The 26,964-nt window shown below is 35.9% G+C and overlaps 2 protein-coding genes across 7 annotated transcripts in view; one reads left to right on the forward strand and one right to left on the reverse strand.

Annotated features, from left to right (window-relative positions):
* Nucleotides 1–26,964, reverse strand: part of LOC136339960 (uncharacterized) — a 195,100-nt gene that overhangs the window by 99,763 nt on the left and 68,373 nt on the right. For 5 of the 6 annotated variants that reach the window (XR_010732231.1, XM_066283642.1, XM_066283653.1 and 2 more), the window contains exons 3-5: nt 20,038–20,243; nt 4,180–4,315; nt 3,551–3,696 (exon numbers count right to left, since the gene is read on the reverse strand). Coding sequence is in view for 5 of the 6 variants with exons in the window: in XM_066283642.1 (XP_066139739.1) it covers nt 3,551–3,696; nt 4,180–4,315; nt 20,038–20,243 (488 nt within the window). In the remaining variant the exon portion in view is untranslated. Of the gene's footprint in view, nt 1–3,550; nt 3,697–4,179; nt 4,316–20,037; nt 20,244–20,305; nt 20,385–26,964 lie in introns of those variants that run through there. The other variant, XM_066283662.1, reaches the window with a different exon arrangement.
* LOC136343277 (glutamate receptor ionotropic, delta-2-like) lies at nt 8,479–10,325 on the forward strand. The gene is made up of 3 exons (XM_066289892.1): nt 8,479–9,181; nt 9,236–10,276; nt 10,321–10,325. Exons 1-3 carry the CDS (start codon nt 8,479–8,481, stop codon nt 10,323–10,325), a joined length of 1,749 nt encoding a protein of 582 aa, XP_066145989.1.

Here is a 26,964-nt window from a genome sequence, read left to right on the forward strand (position 1 = left end):
GGCCTGTCGAAAGGCCCATCTATTGCATCATCAGAAACCAGTTCTCAGGGCAAACCCAGAAATAAAGGACGTAGAAGGTCAAGAAGAAATGACGAAAGCATCAAAATCCTAAGGACGACCATACAAGTATTGAAGTCAAAATGCAAGGAGAAGCATCTCAGGAGAAAATGCAAACATAGAGCAACAATAAAAGCAAAAATTCCTGTCGGATGCGTACACATTAGAATTGGTAACAACACGATACGGGACCAGAAGGGCATAGAAAAAGTGGCTTGAAGGAGGAAGAGTGGCTTTTCCCCGTAGGTTGAAAGGACATATGTATTTTGAGCATAAGGAGGCGCGAAGCCATTATGAAGATGCTCTCGCACGAAGAGCGGAAAAAACTACAACAGGACCAAAATGACCCAAAGAGACAGAAGATGTTTTCAAAATGCAACAGATGAGAAAAATAGCGGTATAAACTAGCAAAAGGCGAGTGGAGTAGACAGTAGTTACTGGCAGTTCTTTCCGTCGCTGACGATATATCTCTTACGGACAGTTTCGGAATCGGAAAAAGTTTTTTCAATCTGAGGTTTTCAGCGAGTAGGCCTTCGGTGAATCCCACATTGCCCGGCACCAGGACACCAGAACGAGTACCTTTTGAAAATTGTATTCGTGACAAAAAAGTTTTTAAGTATTAGAATACATCTACTATGAAGTCCAAGAAGCTTAAGAAGTTCAGTTAAAATTATCTTAAACTAAAGGCACTTTCAAAATATCGAAAATATTTATCTACATAATCATTTATTCGAAACTAACGGGTAATTACGCACAGAGCTTATCGGAGCGAGTTATTTAATAATATTTGCCAACCTGATCAACAAATTATCGATCTGTGCATAAATGATGTTCATTTCCAGAAAATGAGACTATCAATCATTTGGTCTTCCTGCGGTTGTTACAAAAACTCGGGCATAAATAATCATTCATGAAATGGAAAGAAGAAAGAACAATAAAAAACAGTTGAGAATGTTTCAATAGAATGGCTGAAGAAAAAAAGATGGGGAATCGCCTTGTTTATCTTGTAAGTCGAAGATGGTCCAGAATGATTCAGATGTGATGATAGTCTTTCCATGTTCCCTAAATTTGTTGTAGTATTTGTTGTTAAGTCTGTGCGTATATATAGTAATTGCTTGGATTTTTTACCGTTGTAATCGGCATGAGTGCAATGTCCTTTATTTGTGTGTATCACATCGATTTTTTCCCTTGCATTTGCCCTCAGTATGTGTCCGTAGTCTGACAAACGTCTGCACGTAGATTATCTTTATTGCAGTTTGTATACTGATTCTTTTGTATATTTAGTTATTTTTCTTCTCATATTTCGAACGTAGTGATTATCAGTTTTAAGGGGTTTACCCTGGTTTTTAGTTTAATTATGTGTCTACTATTAATATTCGGGATTTTGCTTTAAATAGTTAATTTGAGAGTAGAAGTTACTTTTTGGTGGCAGTTGGTGTAGCCTCCATTTATAATATCATGTCATTGCGTTGTCCGTCAGCGTCTAAAGCCTTTTTACAGCTTTCTCCGGAGTTTTGGATACAATAAGTGCAGTATCGTCACCGTGTTGCAATGTGTGCTGTTTTGTCCATATGTTTCCTGTCTTTTAGGCCATGGCTGTATGTCCAATATATTATCGCGGCAATATACATTATAAAGGAAGGATGAAAGCGACAATTTCTGAGAGAGCTCTTGTTTAGAAGAAAAGACGAAAACAAGATGTCATCTATTTGTGCTTTTAGATCCTTGTTTCCGATAAATATTTAATGGTACTAAGCAGGTATTGTAGCATTAAGATTACTGTGCCAAACGTTGTTAGATACCTTATTAATGTCCATAAGTGGACTTGTCGATCTCTTATCATTTAGATGCGCTATTGCGTGTTATGAAGAACAAATACTGGGTGAATAGTCGAGTGTTTGGATTTAAAGTGAAACAGTTACGTTTGTTATACAGAGCGTAAATGAAATAGGGAGACATATTTTAAGAACTGGTTTTACATTCGAAAATATTTTAAAAAGTTGTCATAATCATGGGTCCATAAATGCGTCGTAAGGAAGCTGCGGTTCTTCAAAGGTGTTTTCCAAGAAATGCGGAATGGCGTGCGGAACCAGGAGGGAAGCTACATGTACTTAATATATTCCTCTGTTCTTTAACTTTTATGACAATTTGACATCGGAGTATGATTTATTGTCTAAAATTATACAGAAAAGGTACTTTTAATAAATTGTCGAGAACAAACCGTTTAAGACATATGACGCTTTAAAGGAAATGTCGCAAGGTGAGAAGCTGAAATTGAGTAGGGAAATTGTCTAATAAAACAAAACTAATTTTTTTGATAAAAGATATAAAACGATAACAAAGGTTGAAAAAACAAGTTCAAAATCAATTAAAAAACTTCACTCGGCTTCTCACCTTGCAATGTTTCCTTTATAGCGGCATATCTCTTAAACGGTTGGTGCTACAACAATTTATCTAGAGTACCTTTCCTGTGCACTTTTAGACAGGAAATCATACACCGATGCAAATTGTCATAAAAGTTAAAGGAAACAAGAATATGCTAAGTACACATACCCCCCTCCCCCTTCTGCACGCTATTCCGAATTTTTTGGGAGCAACCTTCAAAGGACTGTACCTCCCTTAAGAGGTTTTTGCGGACCTATGTTAATACCAACTTGTCTTCATATTTTCCAATATAAAACAGTTCATAAAATATGTCCCCTTATTTAATTTTTCCCCCATGTTTTTCAATGAGTTCCTGAAGTTTTTTTTTTTAATATGCAATCAAAAGCTTTATTTAGCACCGGAAATAATGTGATTTGTTGGTCTGTAGTTTAGCATTATTCCTATTTTCCTTGTTTCTGCAATAGTGTTATTCATAGTACAGTTGCACTATATGTAAAGCCCTTCAAGATTTTACTTTGAATTTTATTTTCTCCCAGTGCTGGGTTTTTGGTATAAGTTAGTATGAGTGAATTATTATATGAAAATATTCCTTAAGCCCAAAATTACTTATGCATTTTTCAGTAAATATTGCCGTGCAGTCTACATAATTATTGTTGAATAAAATGACTAAACGGATTTTTCATTAAGTAAGTAAATACAGCGAAATGTACCCTCAGTTATACAAACCAACCCACAGGCCCCTTCCTCAACACCTTCGTTTTTGCGATACCTATCTCTAAACCCTGTACAGTACGATTACCGCATTGGCCCACGTTTGAATTAATAAAACGGCCTTAACGATTACGTCGTCTGGAGTTTCTAAATGTTCAAGAAGCGCCGAATTTTCATCTTTACGGCCCTAATCGCGAGTGAACGGGACTTGAATGTTTAATAACGGATTTTGACAGATTACGCAAATGAACATGGAAAGTGTCGGGGAATTGGGGACGTGGGCTAAATATAATCCGTCAAATGGCAAACATGTCGATATCGGGAAAACAATCTATTTCCCTTTTAGCTGAGTCCTTGAGTGATGATTTTCCATGCGAAACTTTGTATTTATACTCACAGTTTGATTATTGTTGATAATCCAAGTGAAATTCATCCCTGGATATGATCCTGGCAAGAAACACTCGGCCTCGATGGATTTCCCTATTTCCACCTTTGTGCCATTGTGAAAGAGGATTTTGATATTAGGGTTTTGGTCTGGAATACCTGAAAAAAAACAATTACGTTTGTGTATTTGGTAAAAACCATAATGAAACACCAACAAAACAGATAGGACAAGAAAAGGGACATTTCCTAGGATTTCTCTGGCCAACCCATTACTGGGACGATATACCTTAATAATCCCCGAGGATGCTTGCTTAAGTAATAACTGCTTTTTGCTCACAAACGTTGGAAATGGAAAATTGTATGGAAATGTAATTTCGTAATGGATTAGGGAATTTATGTTTCTGCTTGGCTGACAGTTAAGTTGTTCGCCTCTGAAATATAAATGGATGGAGAAAATAACTCTGGGTGTTTTTGGCATTTTATTGATTTAAGGATTTGGATGTTTTTTTTATGATGATAAGGACAGGCTCCATGTAACCTGAAAAATTTCAAAAGACTTTCAATTCGGAAGACGAATATCCTCCAAAAGAAGTTGATTTAAATAAGTCGAACGAAACATTTTTTCGTAATATATTTACTCACCCATGACCGTCATATGGGCCGACAAGATGTTCGTATGAAAAGATGGTGCATCCGCTGACACTTCGCACTTGTAATTCCCCGTCAGTTCCGGGTTGAGATTCCTGAGGGTGACGGCCTTTTCCCCTGATTTTGAGTGCTGGAACAAAATTTATCGACTCAAGGACTAAGGCCAAACAAATTTCCAGGTAGCTAAACGGCAAGAGCTCCTTTTTAGTGCTCACCAGAAAATTCAATTTGTCTTCTGGTTTTAATTGCCGGGAGAAAATTTAAGCAGTTGGGAAACCGAGATTATTACAGAGGTTTCTTTTGTGGCCCAAAAAGGTAAAACTTTGACTGTCAGTATTTTATAATGATTGCTTGAGAATTCGCTCCTCCCCCCCTTAGAACTTTATAGCGTGACATTGATATTTGCTTAAACACTTCTACACTGCAAATTAGTAATTTTAATTTTTAAAACTATCGATTCAAAACAAATTTTTACTTCCTACGAAATGAAGGAGATATTTTTCCTAATTAAAAGTTAATTCTTGATCTTCTCGGATTTTAAATCCAAAGGCCTCAATAGAACTTTCTTAAATTACATTAAAAAATCTAGAACGTTCTGAGGGATCGGCTGAAAAAACTTCACTTTATAAAACTGGGAAAAACTAAAATTGTCAGTAAATTTTTGATTTTTGAATACAAAAAAAGTGCATATAATTCAAGAAAAAAATACCGGGTAAAAGTGGAAATATTAGACACATACTTACTTGGTATGTTTTGGGTTTTGTAGTCGCTAGAAATGTTGAAAATGTGAAATATTAACGCCTGGAAAAACTAAGTTTCCGTTATAGGTAAACAGGCGATAACCCCCGTTGTTTGTAAAGCCCGAAAAATTACTTTAAAATTACTCAAATAATCCAAAATATTCTGACATGAATCAGCTTAGAAAAATGTGATGGAAAAATAGGTATGATGGTCATTTTCACTGACTTTATGAATCTACAAAACTGAAAAAAAAAAGAACTGCATGATTTTTTGTAAATTATGGTTATTCGAAAACTCTCGATCTTCCATCGCGCTGAATTTTATCGCATTACATTGATATCGGCTTAGGCACTCCCAAGTTGCAAAGTACCTAATTCTATTAGAAAATGGCGGTAATAAAATGAATATTAATTCCCTCGGAAGCGAGCGAGATATTTTCCCCAACTAATAGCCACTCCCCGATAGATATATATTCCCCAGATTAACTTTATTACACTTTCAACTAAGATGGAACAATAACGATTACAACTTTGTTCTCGGGGGCAATGTTGCAAACTCGTATTACTGTAATATGGCCAAAACGACATTAAAGTTTATTAGCCCCCAGCCACATTAGAATGTCGGCTACTATCTTTAGGAGTATGTGCCGTCGAGATGATTTATTGCTAACCGAAATCAACGGTTTTTCGCCATTATGAGAGCATTAATCACTTAAACTATTAAAACCTCTTTGAATTATTTGGAGGTTAGTTGGAGCCGAGAACTCTCCACTAGCAAGACCTTAAACTATTTTTTTGATAGAAAATTGCCTCGTTTCCTAAAGACTTAACTATTTTAATACCTACTTCGTCTCTTAGATTTTTAGTGGGCACCTATATCCAGTAAGTAAAAAACACTTATGAAGAAAAATTCCTAATTTATATTCGAATCATAGACAAATGGTATATCTTATACAAAAAGTTGTATTTTTTAGATTATGTAGTAAATTTACTGTACTTTTGCTTGGTCACGAACAAAGTAGAGGACGTGATGGCCGTGCAAAGTAAATATATAAATGTTGGAGTAATTATGTCCAGGAGTAACACAATTTTAACAGAATTAGCACGAGTTTAACTTCTAAACTATGGAAGATTTTTTAGCTAAAGTAGAATCGCTTTTTCAAAAATCAAGTACCTTTTAAAAACACAAATTTATCAGGTAAGATTTGTTCAGGTCAATGGGATTTAACTCTGGTTTTATAAAACGAAATCAATCGTACAGGTCTATGTATTGCTTCCCAATTTCAGAGTTACAAGTCGTTTTCTGCTTGACTATGCCACTGAAAAGTGCCATCTACCCCTCCCCCCCAAATTAAAAGTGTTCCTCAAAGGAGAGTTTAACTAGAGGTTGAAAACTTTTACGTCGAGGAGATCTAATCTTAGACTGTTAAGTGCTACCAATGACGAAACTCTATACATACTCTGTACATGTTTTTTTCTTCAGCTTCTCTTTCGCTTTGCTCCACTTTTGAGAAGAAATATGCTGAAAATTAATTCCACAAATAACCCCTTAAAAGGAACTGTATCAAGAAATTTAAAATTTAGAATTCAAAGACACTTTAATTTGAACTCCAAATTTCATCAATCACGCAGCCTATCTTTTTTTCCACCAGTTCGAAATATGACTATAATTATATAATATATATAAGGTGTTTCAAATTAGTAGGCTCATCTGCTAACCACAGATTGCTTGAGCGAAAATAATTAAACTTTCCTTATGCGACGTTTTTCTTTGGCGCTTTATACCCATCCTACAATGTTGAAGTTGTTGAAAAAAGAAAATGTATATAATTTCGGTGTTTCTTGATATATTTTAATTAAATTTGCTGTGTTGCACAATACGATGAGGCAAACTTTGGCTGTCATTTGGATAAAACAATTTGAACCAAAGCGGAGAAAATGAGAGGTCAAGGACACTTTCCTTCCCAACCTTTTTTTTGCCTACACCAGTGATGAACGTGTTTAATATTTTAAATTAAATGTTCCTATATCTTAATTTTTCATTCTTGTAAAACTTTTTTTTTTTGCCACTTACCTCAGAGGGTATTCCAGCATATTGCCTCTCAATATATGGCACCTATTTTTCTATTACGTTGGGAAAATATCTCTAAAAACAGGATGTATCGTCACATGACTATCTTAAATATCTTGTTATGGGTAAAACAAATCTTTTCCTTAGTATTTCGTCTAGATTTTATCCAATTTCAATCAAAAACGGACAACGATTCTGAAAAGTTCAAAATAAATAATAGTAATACAACTAAATGGATTGAGTGAATCTAAATTGTTATATAGGACTAATGTCAATTAAATCTAAAATTCAGTATAATTGCCCCGTTCTTTAATGCATGCCCTTGTATAAAATATTGAAACGCAAAATGTTGAAGTATTCACAAAGTAAGTGGTAAGTTAAAATTTTACAAGAATAAAAAATTAAGATAAAAGAACATTTAGTAAAAAATTAATCACGTTCATCATTAGCGTGCGTAAAAAAATGTGGGGGCATCGTGTCCATGACTCCCATTTTCCTCGTTTGGGTTTGAAATATTTTTATCCAAATTATGGAAAAAGTGCCCCTCGTTGAATTGTGTACAACCGCAAAATTTCTTTACAATGTGACAAGAAACACCGATGTTATTAACAATTTTTTTAACAACTTCAGCACTGTGTTGTGAGTATAAAGTCGTAATAAGGACAGTCAAATAGTTTTCGCTCAAGAAGTCTACGGTTAGCGGATTGGCCTGCTATTTTCCAACTCCCTGTATAGTGTTGTTCTTTATCTACGCAACTATGCAATTGATAATTATAATTCATAAGATAAATTCAGAAATCGGTCTCTTAGAGAGTAGTTTAATTAGTGGATCGAAATTCTGACATCAAGAAGATGTGCGTTGGGGCTATGGAATGCCGTCAACTGGGCATTTTCCAATAAATCTAACTTCACTCGAAAGTTACAGCTTCCCTTCTACTTGATACCAGATTTAGTAAGAAAGTTTTTTAAGGTAAATTCAAGAAATCATTCCTCGAAAAGGACTTTACCTAGAAAATTTTAATTTAAAGGTCAAAGCAACTTGTGTTTGAGTTTTGAAGATACAGCTCACTTTCTATTTGACTACAAAATTGAAATGCGTAGTTTTTAAAAAATATTCATTTCCACCTTAACACCTTAATAAATGAAATTGTAACGTATCATTTTCGCTCCAGGCCTGGTTGTTAAATTTTAATAAGACGTCCTACATGGATAAATCATAAATTCAATGAACATCACCCGTGGGCCCTCTAATTTACTTCCAGGAGGTATGCACAGCGCCAGCTTCTAATTATGGCACGAAACCATCAGCCATTCTACATGAGGGTAAATAAAACATTTTGAACTTTTCTCTCATTAGTATTACAAAAGCCAGCACTTTTTTGAACAGTAAAAAACGTAATTTCACATTCTCCCAATTAAATGAAACATTCTGTGGCATCCTTAATTTTGCTACTATATTCCATACGATGCTCGAAAATAATAATGGACTTACACAAAAGCCACAATCCTCTGGCAATGAATATTGCGAGACATCTTTTTAATCTAATTTTTGAAAACGCTAACACGTTGTGCTACATTTACGAAAAGGACGTCTACTTAAAGGAACCATTACTAAAACAAATTGGAAAGCCTTTAGTAATGTTAGAATTTAAGAATGAAACCATAATAAGATCAAGATACATGTCCAGATGCCAGGGATACATTTTGAATATAAACCGCTTTAAATCGTTCAAAGCGCTCTTGAAAAGACGAGATTCAAGCACCGATCTAATCAGAAATCGCAGGAGAATGGCCATTCTATACAACGATAAAGCCCCAGTACGTTTTCCTGAATTCTTGGGATTATATGCGCTCGATGTGATGGAGTTGGAAGTTTATTATGACAAACAAATATCCCTTAAAGGTTATAGGGTGGTTCGCCTGGAAAGCGACGAGGTTGTGTTTCAGTGGGGCGTTAACGATAAGGGCTATTCGTTCGATGGGAAAAAATTTGCCCAAAGGGCCTGGAATGCTGGTTCGTTTTTTAAAAAGTTCAATTACACGTTCAAATTCGCGATGTTTAATTGCGAACCGTTTATCTATGTCGATGCGGATAAGGGGGTTTTGGGGGGGCCTGAAGTTAGCCTGGCCAGGGAAATGACCAGGGGTTATCCTGTGGAATTTGTTTTTCCCGATAGAAAAATTGGTAATTTTAATCACTAGTAAGTCTAGCAGTGTTGTTCCTTGATAGGTGTTTCAGCGAATCCATGGAGCTACGTCTTGAGCACGGTCGAAACGAAAAAATCTGATATGGCAGGTTGCTCTCAGTTCGTCACAAATATGGGCAAGAACAACGTCGACTTCACCCTCAACATGAACCAAATATGCAACACATTCCTAGTTCCCAAAGCTCGACCGTTACCAGCGGCATTTTTCCTGGTCCAGCCCTTCAACTTTAATGTTTGGGTTGCATCTAGTTTTCTAATGATCTTTGCCACACTTACCCTCTTAGTTTTCATGAAATATTGGGGAAAATTTAGCAACTGCAAAAGTGCATTACCGGAAACTGACTATAGCTCAGTTTTAATAAGTGTTGTACGGGCATATTCTTTTGGCAATATGCAGCTCTCGCGACATGTCTCCAGAATTTGGTCTATAAGATTATCCTTTCTATGTCTGATATTTCACAGCTTCCTCACTAGCACCTATTACAACGCAGGGCTTAGCAGCAACATTGCCATACCAAGGCTCGGTCGCCAAATCAACACTTTGCAGGATATAGTGGACAATGGACTTGTATTCCAAGAGAAATCATACATACAGAAAGACTTTATCCATGTAAATTCCTCGTTGTTTAACAACTTGGCTTTGCTGTACCGACAAGGTGATCGAACGAAGACAATCCTCGATGGTACGAGTGTAGTAACAGTTAAAACCCTTGAAAATTCTTATGTGACTGATTTGTACGGATTTAAAGGCGAAGAATTGCAGAACTACAGGGCTTTGAAAGAGTGCATTGGGAATTTTTACATGGGATTTGCCTTACAGATAAATTCGCCATTTAAGAGAGAATTTGACAGGGTGGCCCAGAAAATTATGGAGAGTGGTATTATGAAGAAGTGGCTCAATGATAGGATATACCCAGAGAAGAGGGTGCAAGACCCATTTTTCTCGTCATTTAATAGCAATGTCCGGTATACAATAATTACGTCTGAGCGTTTATTTGGGGTTTTTGTGCTGCTGATTGTGGGGTATGTCTTGTCATGCATATCACTAGTTTTCGAGATATTGTACTGTGAAGGTGGGTATATTCTTTTTCGTAGACGTACTGCGTTTGTTAATTAGAATAAATATAAAAATCCCACACTTAATAAGTAGTAGAATTTTAAGCAATATATGATGATTTTTATGATATATTGGGCAATTTACCCCAACATCAGCACTTTTTCAAAATAAAAAGGACAGGTATTCGAATTTCAGTCCACTCTACACTCTCGAACATAAAATTAGGGTTACTTCAAAAAATTTCTCAAAGCTTGTACAAACCAATTCAAGGGGAACCTTAGCCAGCTTAGAATGGCTTCTCTTTGAAATCTAAAATGACTTTAAAGAATAATCACCTGTTTCCATGAGCGGTCAACAAGAAAAGCGGTCCAAGACCAAAATTCCTGAAATGCGTTATCAGAATTTTTTGTTCTGTGTCTTTATGTGAATATTGAAAATTCTACGACTAGTGTCAATATAATTATCATTTTGTTCTTTCGTTAAAATACCCTTAAATCCTATCGTTGAGGCTATAGAAGGTGCTCGTGGATAGAAAGAAATTGCTGGAAACTCTGAAGTAAGTCTATCTAGTCTGGAACGAGTGAAGATGAAGGGACTGAATTGCTCACTCCAAGACCCATATCAAGATGAGGAACGGATATAACAGCTGGAGATGATAGTTTTTTTGTTTTTATTACTTTGAGGAATCGAACGGTTATGGCAATCTTCTTTCGAACTCATCTGCAAGAAGTAAAAAATGTAAAGTGAGTGGACCATTAGAAAGCGACCTCATGCTGTTAGATTATCTTCTCAACCTAGAGTTATAGGGCCTCTGCCTGCTTGTGAAGAATGGCTTGAAAGGTTGAATTTTGCACAAGAACACTTATCTTGATAGATAGAAGACTGGAGTCGGGTATTTTTTCCCGATGAATCTCAATTTTGAGTTAAGGACAGAAGCGCGAGAGAGTGGTGATGACCAATCAAGAGATGTGTCCAAGCTCCACTTGGTAGATGCTCAATTATGACAAAGTAAGAATTTATTGTGAAGCTCATACGGAGTTAGTTTTTATCCGAAATGGGACTCTAAACTAAACTGTCAGCGAGTCTACAAGACCATAGTGTACCATTCATAGTTATTCTTGGAGACAACGTAACCCTTACGCATGATAATGCACGACTCCACATGGTTACCGTTTTTCTCGACGAAGTTTAAATCACGCGATTTGTCTGGCCTGCTCAAAGTCCGGATTTTAATCCGATAGAACATGTTTGGAATGAGATAAAGAGACGCTTACGGAAACCTGTGCCCGCTCCTAGAAATTCCAGAGAGCTTCGCGAAATGTTGGTGCAGGAATGGGACAATTTTCCGCAAAATTTGATCCAAAACCTGATTCGAAGCATGCCTTGTCGTCTATAAGCTGTTAAAAGAGGAAATATTCGGTACTGAAGTCCACAAATACTGTAACGCTCGAGATAAATGCATGTTCTTTAATTACATTATTTTTAATATATTTTCTGACAAGAACAAAAATTCATTTTCATTCGAGCAGTTACTACAAAATTACCGCATAAAGTTAGTAAATTATGTTAGAGGTGAAAAAAACTTGAATAAATTATGAACTATTAAATTAAATGCAAATTACGGAATGACCCTAATTTCATGCTAGGGAATGCAGTTCCGTTAGAAACACGTAAGGGCGAAAATGAACCTTTTGTCCAACCGAACGGGCGAATAAATTTCTTCCTCGAAATTGCAAAAAAATTACTTCCCACTCACACATGGTCCTAGAAACAGGAGCCAGATTTCAACAGCTTCTTATCATCTACAAGTGACCAAATTTCTACTTCTCAAATTCTTGTGTTTTAATAGAATAGGCTAATTTGGTAAAGTGAGAGGAGAACGCTCAATACAAGTGATGTGGCTCCGGTCAAAATGTTCAAAATACTCATATTCCAAACTTGAAGGGTTTGCGTAAGGGAAAGCAGAAACACATAAATAGAATTTTCGTTGACAAATTTAATGGATTTATGTACATTGCTTGCCACCGTTTGAGGTCATTAAAATACAGTTTTAATAATGTTCCTCTGAAACTATAAAATCAACGTGAAATGGACATAAATCGATCAAATTGATCAAATTAAGGTTTATATAACTTTAAACTGCGATAATTCTGTTTAAACGTTCCAATACCACCAGATGTCGAAGATTTGCCTGGAATTATAGGAATAATGCCAAACGTATCCAATTCAGCCAAATCCATGAAACCGAACTTTGTATAAGGTCCAACACGGAGTATTTGAAATTATGGCTGAGTTGAAGAGGTTTTATGGATGGTTTTTTTGATAGCTCCTTAGGAAAGATGGAATTTAAGACTTCAGGTTGGAAATTTTTTGGCTCTTGCTGCGTTCTTCTTGTTCGAGCCGAATGAAAATTCTAAATGTATGAAATTGCGGTAATTTGTTCAATTTTCAGATTCATTTGGAATTACATGAAAATATCTTTCAATGGCTTATATTGGCTTAGTTGGAGCAAACTGTGCTCGTTAGCTTTCAGCTTTTAAATTCGGTTTCTATATCCTATTAAATTCGCAAAAAGGAATGAAGCTTTCCTAATATCCACTGCGGTTTAATCCTTCGGAATTCTGTTTTAAATATGTACGTAGACAAAGTTTTTGTTATGAAAACCTGTGATTTTGTGCTTTTCAATAGAATAAAAACTTACGTTGTGCTTACCACGTATGGCTCACACGTTAAGTAAACAATGCTACCAATAATTCATGGTGTTCAAAGTTTAGGGACGAAATTCGGCTTGGTATAGAAACGGGTGCTTAGCCTCTATTTCCAATTACCCCACAAATTCTTGCCTAACATACCCAGACCGAACTATGTGATTTGAAGTGAAGGCAATTAAATTTCCCTTAAAAGTTTGCTCTCCGGGGGTGCCACTTTCGGTGGAAAGTTTTCCTTTGGAATCTATGATTATAGAGTTCGTTTTATGAAGGTTTTCCAGAAAAAAGAATGTGTTAGGTTAACAAGGGTCGAGTGCCACATCCGAGGATTTTGTTCGGAGTGATTGCGAGGGCGAGACCATTAAAATTAATGACTCAAGAGAGCGAAGAACAATAATCGTCTCGGCATTTTTAAATATGAGTGAATTGTTTTCGGACGTCAGAAGAAAGGCTTCGCAATGCCATTTCATTTTCTTTTATTATGTTTTCCAGAAAAGTTTCAGCTCGTTACATTTTATCGTAATTGAATTCTAAAGCAGACTTTAGAACTCAACACAAATGGAATATTTATATATTTATTTAGAGCTCGATTTGGGATTCCGTTTATCAGGTACCAGGGAGAAATTTTGAGCTGAAGAGTTCAGGATGACTTTACCCATATTTCTTATTCACTCTCCGAATTTTTAGTGACTCGCACGATAAAATTTGATTAATGTTAATTTAAAATCATCGTATTAAACAGAAAATTAAGCGCAAATCTCATTTGTCGCTCTGTATCTCAAGTAATTGAGCAGTGAAAAGGTGGAAAGAATCCTAAAGGTACTATTATATGGCCTATTGACCCTGTCAAAGACGAACGCGCTTGGACATGGAACTGACTTTCTTGACATGGTAGGGGAAGAGTTACCCTACCTACTGCGTTTCTAGCTTTATGCTCGACCGGCGCGCGCAGTGCTTAAAGTGCTAATAACTTAGAGACCGATTAACTAACTTGGAAAAACTTACCAAATAAAGCGAACACTAACGACCTACCAAAAACATACTTTTCTCATTATTAAAATTCCGTAATAAAAAATGACATTTTTCGTAGGTACCCGGCTGCTAATTAGGAGGCAAACGAGCAATAATTGAAAAGTCGCAAAGCGTAAGCTTAATTCCCGCTGCTTGAAAAACAAACCTCCCTTTCCTACAACATCCTTTGCAAGAATTAAGTCTTATTTACCATGCAACACAAAATACAAATAGTTCAAAAACTATTTAAGAGCCTTAGCAAGTGGTGTCAGCAAATATTCCCCAAGGAAATATGGTAATTGCCGAGTGAAACTTTAAGCTCAACTAACGGTCTTATTAATTAAATCTTACTGTAGCTTCCATAATAAAACTATTAAGTACATAACTTTACAGCGTGACATTGTTGTTACTTAGGAATAAATAGGGGCTAGTTTATGGCCAAGTTTCTTGTGCCTGATAATTAATTACTTGCTTTGGGGTATTTGAAAGACAGCAGGTTGCCTGCCAGTGCATTAAACTAATAACTGGGACACACAAGTGTTGGCATAAAATATCTGTTTACTGCTGAAATATTGTCTGATTTTCCGTTTTTCGAAGCACGCTGTAATCTAGGTCTTACAACCATTAATTTGATTCCTAAAATGCAATTATTATAAATCTCCGAACAAAAATTGCAAATACTCGAATTTTTCATTGGCCAATAATTTAAATGCGTAACTTTTACTTCTCGGACTGCATAACAATGCCGAACTATTATCCATACTTTATTACCCCAATTCCCGGAAATAATGTCATTTTAAAATCCGATTTAAGACTGAACGAAGCTGAATAGCGACTTTTCCAACAAAGCTTTAAAGGGAAACTTAAGAGAATGCTATTAGAAAAATATTGGTGCTCCCGACGCCAATGACACAGACCGAATCCTTTGCCCCATAATAAGTTTGTAGAATAGGATAAACTTGTGTTTGGAGACGTTTTACATTAAGAACTTATTTTCCTAGAATCTTCTTGTCCATGGAGGATTACATACATTGCGGTATTAACTAAGTAGATGAGATAAGCAGGAAGCTCGCAAGATGTAAGACAAGCCCATACCATGTTCCTATCGATCTATGATCGACCGAAGCGCCCCGAATATCGGTTTCTACCCTCAAACCACAGACGAGACGTAACCCGTAAATGGCGCTGTATTAGTAACTGAAGCAACTACCTGCAGCGTCGCCCTCTACCTTCCCACCGCCACAGCTCAAGAAATCGTGAAGGATCGCGGAAAACCGGGCCAGTATTAGCTTGAAAACTACCTAATTTGCTCTAAATTAATTAAAAAAAAATGCACTGTAGCGGATATTTTGCATAATTCAAAGCCTCGACTCACTAAGAGAGATCAACAGGGCATTCGAAATCTCTCGAGCCAACATGAAGGGCAGCGCTCCTAGTTATCTTTTTCACCCCTTGTCCCAACACCACTATGCCATTCCACGTCAATGCGTGATCGACTGTGGATGAGCCAAACTGATGAGTGTTAAAGACTCGAAATTGTTCTTTGGGGTGCTCTAATTGATAATTCCGAGGTACAAGTATGGAATACTTGTCTCGAGGGGGTTTAGAGATTCGTGTTGATTTCAATTAACGAGGCAAGATTTTAAGTTGCGAAATATATTCGCCGTAGTGCATTTATTTGTCTATTTGCAGCACAGTAAAACCCTTCTCACATTTTAAATAGATGATTTTAATCCCTGCAGAAAATAAGAAAATGGCAAATATGGTCCCTCATTATTATTCATATTCCCCTCTTTATAAAAATTCATAGCTGCTTCCCTAGTTCTCAAACCAATCAAGATAAGGACTCCTTAACGGAATTTAATTTTGTTTTATTGTCTGCAGGCGTAAAATCCCTGCTCATTACTTTTCACCGAGATTATATTTTAAAGCGATGTCCTTTGAATTCAAATAATAAAGTGCGCTATCTGGCTAGAGAATGCGTCATTATAAATTTTAATATTTTACCTGAGCTGGGAAGGACCTCGAGAAGTCGAATCGTTCTGTTTTTATTGGAATTTTTCAGCGCTACGTCGGATTTCGTGTTCGCTATTTTATGACTAGAGTAACGATGCCGGCATTTGGATAAAATAAATGTAGCTTCCCAGTTTCTGTTATGATAATCCAGGCGAATGAATAAATTTCTCCACTTCATTCCAGGATTTCTGGAAAGATTTAGCAAACACTGCAAGTTTAAACGTGCATTTGCAGCTTTTTTATTGCAGGTAACGGACAATCGCTTTGTACGAGTATGAGCGCAAAACGCTTAAGCAATTTATTATGAGCGGATCCCTCCAGGGAAGATAAAATAAGCTGCTTAAATTTTGAGCTTGTCAGACAATGTAAAGGTGGTAGCGATGGGGATGATTTTCCTTATAATCTGGTTATACGGCTCTGTTACCTACAGTGAAGAATTTTGTTATAATTTTCAGATTTCATGGAAATTGAATAAGCCTCTTTCCTTTAAGGATGTGTCTGCTCAAAGGAATTGCAAAGTATGAATTATTATTCGTACTGAAGGCAACATTGACAGTCAGGCCAGGGGCTATTGAATGGCAAAGTTATCCCTAACATCCAGGGCCGGCCTTAGCAAGACTGGCGGCCTGGGCGAAATTTTTAATCACCCCACCCCCAAGCAAAACCGCCGACCAGGGAGGTTCGCCATCTTTCCTAGTCTGCCCCCCCCCCCCCCTCCGGGTCGTTGCCTAACCTTGGCCCCCATAACGACTAACACTCTTTGGATACGAGGACATTCTCAAAAGTACCCGAGTTGGCATACAGATGGCGATTTTTTTGCCAACAATTTGCTAATATAACAAAGACCTAACCTTAAAAAGCTTATATCTAAAAAGCTGCCCAGACGACCTCCACAATACTCGGCCCAATGGCACTCCAGATTTGACCACTCCAGAGGTGGCGATGAAAATCTACAAAACTGTACTCGAAGATTGACATTTTAAAATGTACTGTACATCATCGTATTTTTACCAAACAATTGGATGTGATAAATGTGGGCGCAGGATAGGTGCCGGGATTATTCACAATTGAACAAAAACAGCGCCATAAGGAGGTTTCGAGGAAGTGTTCAGCAAAGTTTCGCAGCAAGAAAGTCGAGTTTTTGCATCGATTCAGAACCATGGACGAAACATAGGTCCATTATTTTACACCTGAAACGAAAGAGCAGTCAAAACAATAGATTCAAAGGGGAGAATTTGCTCCAAAGAAGGCGAAAATCGTTTCATCTGCAGGAAAGATGAAGTGCATTAGTTTTTTGAGATATTCGTGGGATAATTTTTTTTCACCATCTCCCTAAAGGAAAAACGATAAACGGAGAATATTATACAAATTTATTTTAACTCCTAAGCGAAGAAATTAGGAAAACGCGAGCGTATTTGGCGAAAATGAAAGTCTTGTTCCATCAAGACAACGCATCAGTTCACACTTCCCTCATTGCGACCGCGAAAATTAATCAACTTGGTTTCGAACTTTTTTCTTACTGTTTTGAATTTAATGTAATCTATAGATAGTTAGTTTTAAGTGTACGTTTCAATAGGGTCGAGGGTGTAGCGTACCCTTACGGTACGCCCATGGCCACTCTTATCGTGTATATTAAAATTCTCTGCCATATTCTTTGGCGGCACTAGAATTCTCAGCCCCATACTTTGTCCGCGTGGGAATCCCCAGCAGTATGCTGCGTCGGCTCAAAATTTACAGCACCAATTCCAATTGGCCGCATTTCCAAAAAAAGGATTTTCCCCTACGGTTTAAAACTGCGGGCAATTTAGATGTGCTTAATTGCACCCCAACCAGGGTACGCCCATGGTCATCACCAGGGGATTGGAGTATTTAAGGTTAGCAGAACATATACTGGCTTTCTTCTGTTTTTCTATATCGCAGCGCAGAAACTGCGACGGCGTTTATGAATTTGTAAGCTACTCTAGTGCATAATACATTTATTCCGAAAAGTAAGAAAAGCACTTAATTAATTCCAAAAAATTATCGCAATTGTAGTTTTTTACTCTTATCCACCCTGTTCGCCCGATTTAGCTCCCTTAGATGATTTTCTTCTTATTCTATTTTTTATATATTTTTGCAATTTGAAAAAACGGCTCGGTGGAAAAAGATTTGCCAATAAGGAAGGAGTGGACTTCGAAGTTGATACCTATTTTGAAACGCTCGAAGCTGTAAGGGCATAGAACAGTGCCAGGAAAACTGTGTCAATTTCAAAGACAACTGTGTTGAAAACTAATGTGATGTTCTCCAAACATTTTTTTCTGATTGTTAGGTCGGGTACTTCTGAAACTATCCTCGTAAGTTTAATCCTCTCCAAATTTCTCCAACCCATGTTTCTGCCATTAAGGCATCATTTATTTAAATGCGACAAATCTGTGTAAGTGAGAGATGTGGAAATTATGGCCTTTTGACCTTATCAAAAAAACAGTAAGGATAATTGAAATTTTAATCCATTAATAAACTATTGAGCGATGATAGCATGGGTTCAACTCTTTCCGGCGCAAATATCCTAAAAAGTGATAAATTAACCCTCATCGTTCCTCTGCATCTCCTATATACGATTAAAGCGAAACTCCCCTGGCAATTGCAAGCATGTATCTCCTAGCATTACCTTTTATCCACTTCATGAAAGCTCAAAATCATCAATAATTCACCATCCTCGCTAATTGGCGCAAAAACAATTCACATCGCTGTAAATGATGAAAGCTGTATCCTCGGAATTATCTATCCTTTGAATCGTTATCCATTCAAAGTTGCAACTTTCGTAATTCCCGATTTGAATTAGGTGGAGCACTAATAAAAGAGAACCACTACTTGGGACTAATTGTGCCCTTGCTGCATTAGATTTTTCAGCTGCAAAATGTAGCAAGTTCTTGTAATAAAAGCGTTTCTTTGTGTTTAACTCCTTGTCTGCATGATTCTGGGCTTAATCAGAGTTGGAGTAGGCCCCTTTATGATGATTGAGCAGTTGTCTATCTGAACTATTGTGTACCTCTAAGGCTTGACTAACTCAGAATCTAATGAAGTAACTATAAGCTAAATTATATTCAATTTAATCAATTTGAAATGTTCATTGATGTGTTTGAATATTGGTAAATGACTCACTTGGAAAATTTGTAGGTAACTTCCCATTAAACTACCACTTCAGGAGCCTCTGAACCTAAACATCGGTTAAATTGAATCCCAACTTAAAGAGCTTTTGTTTAGTCCTATGTACTCCCGCATGTTAACAAGGCGTAAATTCGTATCTAATCTAAGTCAAAACATTATCAATAACTCATTTGCTTTATATTGCTTCGATATTAATTGTAATTATAGTGATTGAGCTTGCCTAATTTTCAATATGAAATTAAGCGCTATTGTGATACCGGAGCTTTTGATAGAGAGATTAAAGCGTGAAATCTCAATTGATTTCCTCGTCACAAGCTTCCTTATTAAGGACTCCATAGTTTCCATTTTAGTATGCGCTATTGTACTTTTAGGAAACAGTTCCTTATTATTTGGGTCCTGAGGATGGCGATTTAAAATTCAATCTGAGTAGCGTAACGTAACGAGCACACATTTTTCTCCTAGAGATAATGAAGGGAATTTAAGGAGATATTTTTGAGAGAATTTTCTAGCATTCTTCAGACTGCATTGTGGGCAATGTTTGTTGAGAATTGAAACTAAACCTATGTAGTTGAACAGTCATGAGCTCTAGAAGAACATAATTGGTAGGAATTTTAGTCCCTTGCTCTAAACTCAGATATGATCCGAAACTCGAACAATTTCCTGCAAAATTACCAACTCGCTGAGGCTAAACTTCCCAACAACAAAACAAAAAAGAATTCTCGAAGACATAAACTAATTTCACTCTTAAATACCAGCAACTTTCAGCGAGAAAACGCATTACTTTGTCAGTGAAAAAGCGGTGATAGAAATCGATAGTTAAATTATAAAGGCCGCTTGCAGCTTTTTATTTCCACTTGTAAAACTTTACTGTAATTAATTATTTACGGTTACTTACATCCACGACAACATGCTTCACATGGAACGATCGTTCAGGAGGAGACTCTCTGGGCGTATATCGATAGAATTCTTCATTTTGCCAGTACCACTTTATCGAATACAAATCGGCCTCTTCTAGATCGTATTCGCACTTTAACGTTACAGTGTCTCCAGTTCTTGCTGCTTCTGGAACTTTTATCACCATCGATCTTAACGAAGATGTTTCTGAAACAAAAGATACATCGTTATTTAGTGCTTTAATGAGTAATCAAAATTAGTGTCTTTACGATTTCTTGCCGGTCTTAAAGTCGGCTTTAAAAAGATTTTGCCCTATTTATCAAGACTTAAAACTAGAATTAATGTTACGCTTGTCAGTAAATAAAAGTTGACAATGATCGACATTTTTTAAATCCCAAAATGGATGCTTAGTTACCGATTCATGGGCAGATTTCGTCGCTTTAGGGTCATGTTTAAAAACCCCTTTCCCGATCTGAAAATAGGCTTGAAAAATTGGAGCTATGCAGTGATGGCTTTGAAGTATTTTAAGAGGCGCCAATATTTGCTTAGAACGGCAGAACTCTCATGTAACAAAAATATTTGAACACAAATCGTTTTTTTTTTTTTTCGAATTAGGAACGTTCCAACACGTTAAATTTCCAATTGAAACCAAATAGTTTACAATTTTATCAACTTTAAAGTAGGCTTTAAAAACTAAGTTTTAAAAGCTGAAAGTCGCCAACGTTCTCTTCAGTATATTTATGTAAACTCAGGTTTTTCGATTTTGCTTAAAAGTTTATTAATTGTGGTTTTTAATTAATTTAATAGTGTGTACTTACAAATTTTTGCACTCTTAAAGTTGGCGTTTTTTTGTAATCTTGCATAAAAACTACAGATTTTACACTCTTAGGTAAAGCGTATACATATATAAATTCCTAGTTTTAATTAATGATATATCCAGAAGGTCTTTTTTACTCTTGAAATCACCTTCGGCAATTGCTGTGCACTGATTTTAGAGCAGAAAGTTTGCTGCGATTTCTGATCGAAGGCGCTTTTCTACTCTCTCAGAAAACATTAATTTGGCACTGAAAATCAGTTTACCTATGATATTTTGTAAAAGATTTACCACCTAAATGAATATTTTGAAAAACAAAGAGAAATTCGTACAATATCAGAAGAAATGTGTTCCAAAGTATCTGTAAAGATTTTTCGGCAAACTTAATTAAAATTTCAGATCGCCAGCACGTTTAATAAATCTATGGGCATCTTTTAGACAAAGGGACTTAAAAGGAGATAAAAACTAAAACTTAGAAGGTATCAAATACTGATGCATGTTACCGAAGCAGGGGTTCAAAGTATCATATCAGCCAAAAAATAAAAGTTTTTCGAACTCTTTTTCAACCAATGAAAATTTGCGAGCCATCGAAATTGAAAAAAGAAATTAATCATAGGAAAAAGACAGTTGGCTGGAATAATTAGAGCAAACAAAAGTTAAAAGAGTATTTCGTTCCAAGAATTATAGATTTGATAGGCGAAATCTGAAGGAAACTGAGAAGAGTGGATTCGTTATTCTACTTGCCACAGAGTGGCAAGTAAAATCTGATAGACACTGAGTAAACACAACGTAATAAAGCGGTAAAATAAAGTGTAGTAAAGCTCTGCTAAAATAAAATCTGCACATAGTAAATCCTGAAGTAGTTAGTAATGGGATCCCTATATGTAAAAGTACATAAAACCTCAACAAGCTTCTCGAAGCGTAATGAAATCTGAGCTTTAAAATGCCTTTCCTTCTCTACTAAAATCTCCATTAGCAGATTAATTTTTCGGCGCAACTAAAACTAGCAGTTGGGTCCCAAAAATAGGAAAACATTTAGGAAACGAATGTGCCCCAGTAGGAAAGTTGTCCGGAATGCGGTCTTTTCCCCTTTTCTAATGGGTCCTCGACTGCTAAGTAATGGAAACCAGTCGAGATTTAATTACTCGTAGCTGAGTAATTTAATTCTCTTCTAGTCGTTAGTGAATTAGGAGTCAAATGTCAGTCGTTGTTCTCATTTGTCATTTGAATTAGAATCAGTGTAGAGCTCGACATTTAGGGTCTTGTAAAAGTGTGAACTTCTTTTGATTAATATTGCACTAATTACAGCATAATGTAGCACATAATAAAATACCAATACTACCATCAGCAATATTATTTTCAAGCTCTAATTCTGCTGATTAATCAATAATTATAATGAGCACATTGCTTTTATTCACATTGTTGCCGTTTCACTGGGATAAAATAATATTACATTGAACAATTACCAAAACATATTCCAGAGAATTAAATAAATAACGTAACAATTTTGGTTTGAGGTTTCAAGTATAATGGGATTCATTATTTTATTTTGTGTTTTGTGGTATCACTGCTCGGGGTTGATATTTATTTTTAATTTTGAACCCAAAAATTTTAAATATCTGTCGAATTCCGGCATAAAATATAACTTTAAAATAGAATAAAAATATGAATAAATTACACATCTTTAAGATGTAAAAAAAATATGGAATCAGGGCTATTCTATTCCATATGTTCGTTTGATTGATTTTGAAAAATCTTGTAGTAAGTAGAGCTCATCAAACACATGACACTATACACGTAGGGTTACGTAACTAACCTTCCGCTTTAGTTTCGTACCTATTCATTTTGTAAATATGCGTTAAGTTCGATAAAGGTTGGACAGTAGTCATTACTTTTAAGATAGAAAAAATATCCCCTGGGGCACGGCACTGGTAGGCATTGGCTAGAACATGAGAATTTCCCATGCCATGCCTTGTCGATGTTGGAAATCCCCGCAGTAAACCTGGTCGGCATTGGAGCTGCATATAGTGAACTTTGTCGGCGCTGGAATTGCCCGCAATAGACCTTGTCGGTTCCACAGCTGCAGTTCCAATTCCCGGTTAAGACGCCACGGTTTGATGCGGCAAATGGTGCAGATACACAGGCACCCTAACCAAGGTACGCCCATGGTTTATCACCATGGGTGTTGGTATTTAAGAATGGAAAAGGCATGGAGGGCCCTCTTTCTCCCCCTTGTTTTTTTGGGATACGGTCGGTCACTGTAACGCAGTCGTCGTGTCCGAGGTCATCAAATTCATTCAAAGTCACTCTAACACTCTCTGTATATTCCGCATTAATAAACGTAAGCTTGTATACCTTCTCTCTGACCTGTGATTTCATTCAAAAGATATAAACAACATCATATATCTAAAGTAGTATCAAAACCCGATGCTACATACAGAAATAATCACTATCACCACTTGAATTTTTTTTTTAATTTAAAGTTTGATAAATTGCGGGGGGCAACTCTGAATAAAGTAATCCCAAGATTTTCTAAACCGAAAAAATGTCAAAATAAAAACCGAAGTAACGTGCGAATTTATACCTTAATTGGGAGTATACATCCTGTCACAAACCTACGACAACAAGGCCACAAATCAGTGATTTTTTTCACTTTATGTGTATGTAAAATTATTTTTGCGCTCGCACTAAATTGAACCCGTACGTGAGAGATTGAGTTTTGATTGGATTTTGATTAACATTTCAGGTTTTGAATCGGAAATCGTGACGAAAGAGGGGGGGGGGGAGAATAAGTTCGATGTATTTTATCATTCAATTTAAAACTATTTAGCAATTTATACGTAACCATTACACAATTATGGAAAACGTTCATTAAATTCAGTTTATTTTAACATTAGGTATACAAAACTGTTTAGTTCTCATTACGAATACATATACAGACTAAAACTACATATTGAATATTAATATCAAATTTTCGTGTTTTATGAGCTGCACATAGAGACAATGCCATTATTTGTTCTGATCGGCCATTGATTAGGAAAAATGAATTTTAATATAATTTTGTGTATTGCTACATGCATCTAATTGCTACATTAAATTACAATTTAATTTTGGCTTTTAATATATACAGATTTTGTTACAGAGAACGTTATTTTAAAGAAATTACGAAACAAGTCGACCATATACTCACTAAAAGGAATTAAAACGGTTTGAAAATGTTTTTTTTTGGCATACGCTCTTCATCGCTCTATATAATGAAGCAATCTAATAACTTAAGCAATTCCAAACCCTTCTTCGTTTGGGACATTTTTCTTTTCTCGATCTACTTACAATTCTTCGAACGAAATTAACTTTATCTTTTCTGAAGAAAAGGAATGATCAACCTCAAAAGCTCGTTTTGCTCAGAACACATACTTTATCAGAAAATATATAATCGTTAAATAAAGTCTGACGCTCCTACGAAGAATTATGAGCCAAGTTGTCCACGATGTGTTGTATAACGTTCTTTATTTCATTTACAGCGTAATAAAGTTGGTGGCGGTAGTCGTACGACGAAAAATATTTAAAATTTATTCGTCTTTTCTTGTGGACGCTCTCGCATATTTTCGAGGTTACAGTGTAGTTTTTGAGCCAAATGGAGATAAATCTTTTATGGTGTGAATTTCAACTATGCGCTAGTTAATTCATTGCTCAGAATAATACTTTTCGTTTCGATGATTTAATGCTCCAGACCGGGAACTCCATTCGAACAAATTGCAGAAGATATAGCACGTCGTAAATTCACTTACAGGTTTAGTGAATTCTATCCCTTTAATCATTGAATTAGTTAAATGAAATAAAACTACAAAAGGATTCTATTTTGGCTCATTTAACTTCAAAAATGCCGGCATAAAAGACAAAAATAGCCGATCCATAGCAACAGATGTGAAGCTCTTTTCCATGCATTAATTTAAATAATTTGCATGGAATTTGCATTGTGAGCAATGCTAATTCACATATCAGGGCGCGACTAGCAAAACACAAACGACGAAGGCTGCTCCTGACAAGTTTATTACTAATTAAGAGCTTGCAATAGAAATGCTAATTTGTTAAAGATTTTTTTTATTGCAGTGCAGTTAGATTATGAAGGCATTGCACCGAGATCGCAAAAACATAAACACCGTTTATAATTATGAGAAGATGTGATAGATTTCGAGCACTGAACAATTATAAATCCTGAATAACAGAATTGGTGTTTGTTCCCGTTCAATTAGTGATAATAATTTACATGAAGGCGAACACCACTATAAAACGTTAGCGGGTTACACCTCCGGCGAATGCTACTTTATTATTTTCTACCCAGGCAATCTGAATAATTTTGAATGGAATTTGCATATCAAACAATGCGATCACACAAATCAATGACCGAGCGGCAAAACGGGGGCGCCGAGGACTGCTTTTGACAATTTTATTAGCAATTAACGCCACCCGGCAAACGGTTTCTCTGCTGCTTTTTTATTGTAAAAGGAAGCTGAGTCATGACATTTAAAGATTGAAACCATAACCGTAAATAGAAAGAAGGAATAATGTAATCTTAGCGATCGCTACGTTTTTTTTTTTTTTCATTACTTAAAGCAATCAATCTATCTTGGAGAATGTACTTTTTTAGAAATGCATTTTTTTTAGTTTCATAGTTTTCATTATTTTATAAAGTTTTATAATGCTTTCAATTTTTTTCATAATTTATCGAGGTATCATTCTTTATCGCCGAAAGTTTAAAACTTCCCTGCAAACTTCCAGATGCGTCTCACGTTTAGATTTAATGCAGCAATAACAGACTAATACCCTAGATCCAGGAGGTAAGCTTTAAATGAAAAAAAAAAACCATAGTCACGTTCGAAGGAAAGCTACGCCACTGACTTCCTGCGAATTTGATAACTCCAACCTTGGTTTGTTCTTGAAAAAATGACTGCGAAAAGCTAAATACGAATATTTAGTACAATAAAAACTGTCTAATCTGTAGACGCACCATACGAGTTTTGAAATAAACAGATGCATATCCGCTTTTGAAAAAACCTTCCGCTGCCAACTTTATAAGACCGAGAGTTTCAAATTTTATTTATAATCTGTAGAATTTTGAAAAATTTGCTGGTTTCTAAGTTTCAAAGATCAACTCTCCAGTTCGCCAAGAAAATTTAATATAAACGCAGACTTCAGGCTGATGAAGGAAGGCAGTTTTTAAATTTTGTGCATATTTGAAACTTAAGGCCGATAGAAAATTGGGGTTTCAAACTTTTCTGTTTAATTATTTTGAAATTAAATTAGTTGAAAGATGGCATTTTTCCCGTGATGACTATGCTCATTTCACATTTTTCTTTCGCAATGAATCATCCACACTTTGAAAATCGATTTCAGACCGATCTCGAAAGAGTGTTGGTTCCTTATATCAAAAGTTTACTGGAAGGATTCTTTCGCATTTCTATACTTCAAACTCACTGAGTTATTCAGGTGAATTGATGCGGTTGACCGTTTCCCCACACAAAAACGAATTCCAGCTTTGCCAAACAGAGAGATTTTTACCTTTTACATGTGGGATTTTTCCAATTTTCCCTTATGTCTCACACTTTTCCTTCGGGAAAGAAATCTTTTTTTAAACAAGCCGGAAAAAGTTAAAGTGAATATTTGCTTCACACAGATATAGGAGACGGGTTTACAAACATTTCTCACTTTATTAAACTATTCTAATATTTTTATTTCTAGAATTAGCTTTTCTATGATTATTTATGTGAATTGGGAACGTGGTGAATACAAAATCTAACCAATATTAAGGAAATGCTTTAAACAATCATTTTATCTAGAAGAATCACGACTCACTTTGCTTAAAACTCATTTTAATGGTCTAGTGAAGAAAAGTCACAATAATATTGAAAATATTGAACCGTTAAGGAATCACAGACTTTTATTTAAAATGTTCCTGTACTTTTTTGTATGTAGTTTAACCTCTCCACAAAGTTTCTCCAGTTCTTTAGAATGAGTATCTCTGTCGCTATCTTTACAAATTAAATCCTCAGTTCACAGCTACAGCAATGTACAATAAATATTTATATAATGAGTACGAGGTTTTATGAATTCAAT

Source organism: Euwallacea fornicatus, chromosome 1, assembly GCF_040115645.1.
Source record: "Euwallacea fornicatus isolate EFF26 chromosome 1, ASM4011564v1, whole genome shotgun sequence".
NCBI classification, from domain to species: domain Eukaryota; kingdom Metazoa; phylum Arthropoda; class Insecta; order Coleoptera; family Curculionidae; genus Euwallacea; species Euwallacea fornicatus.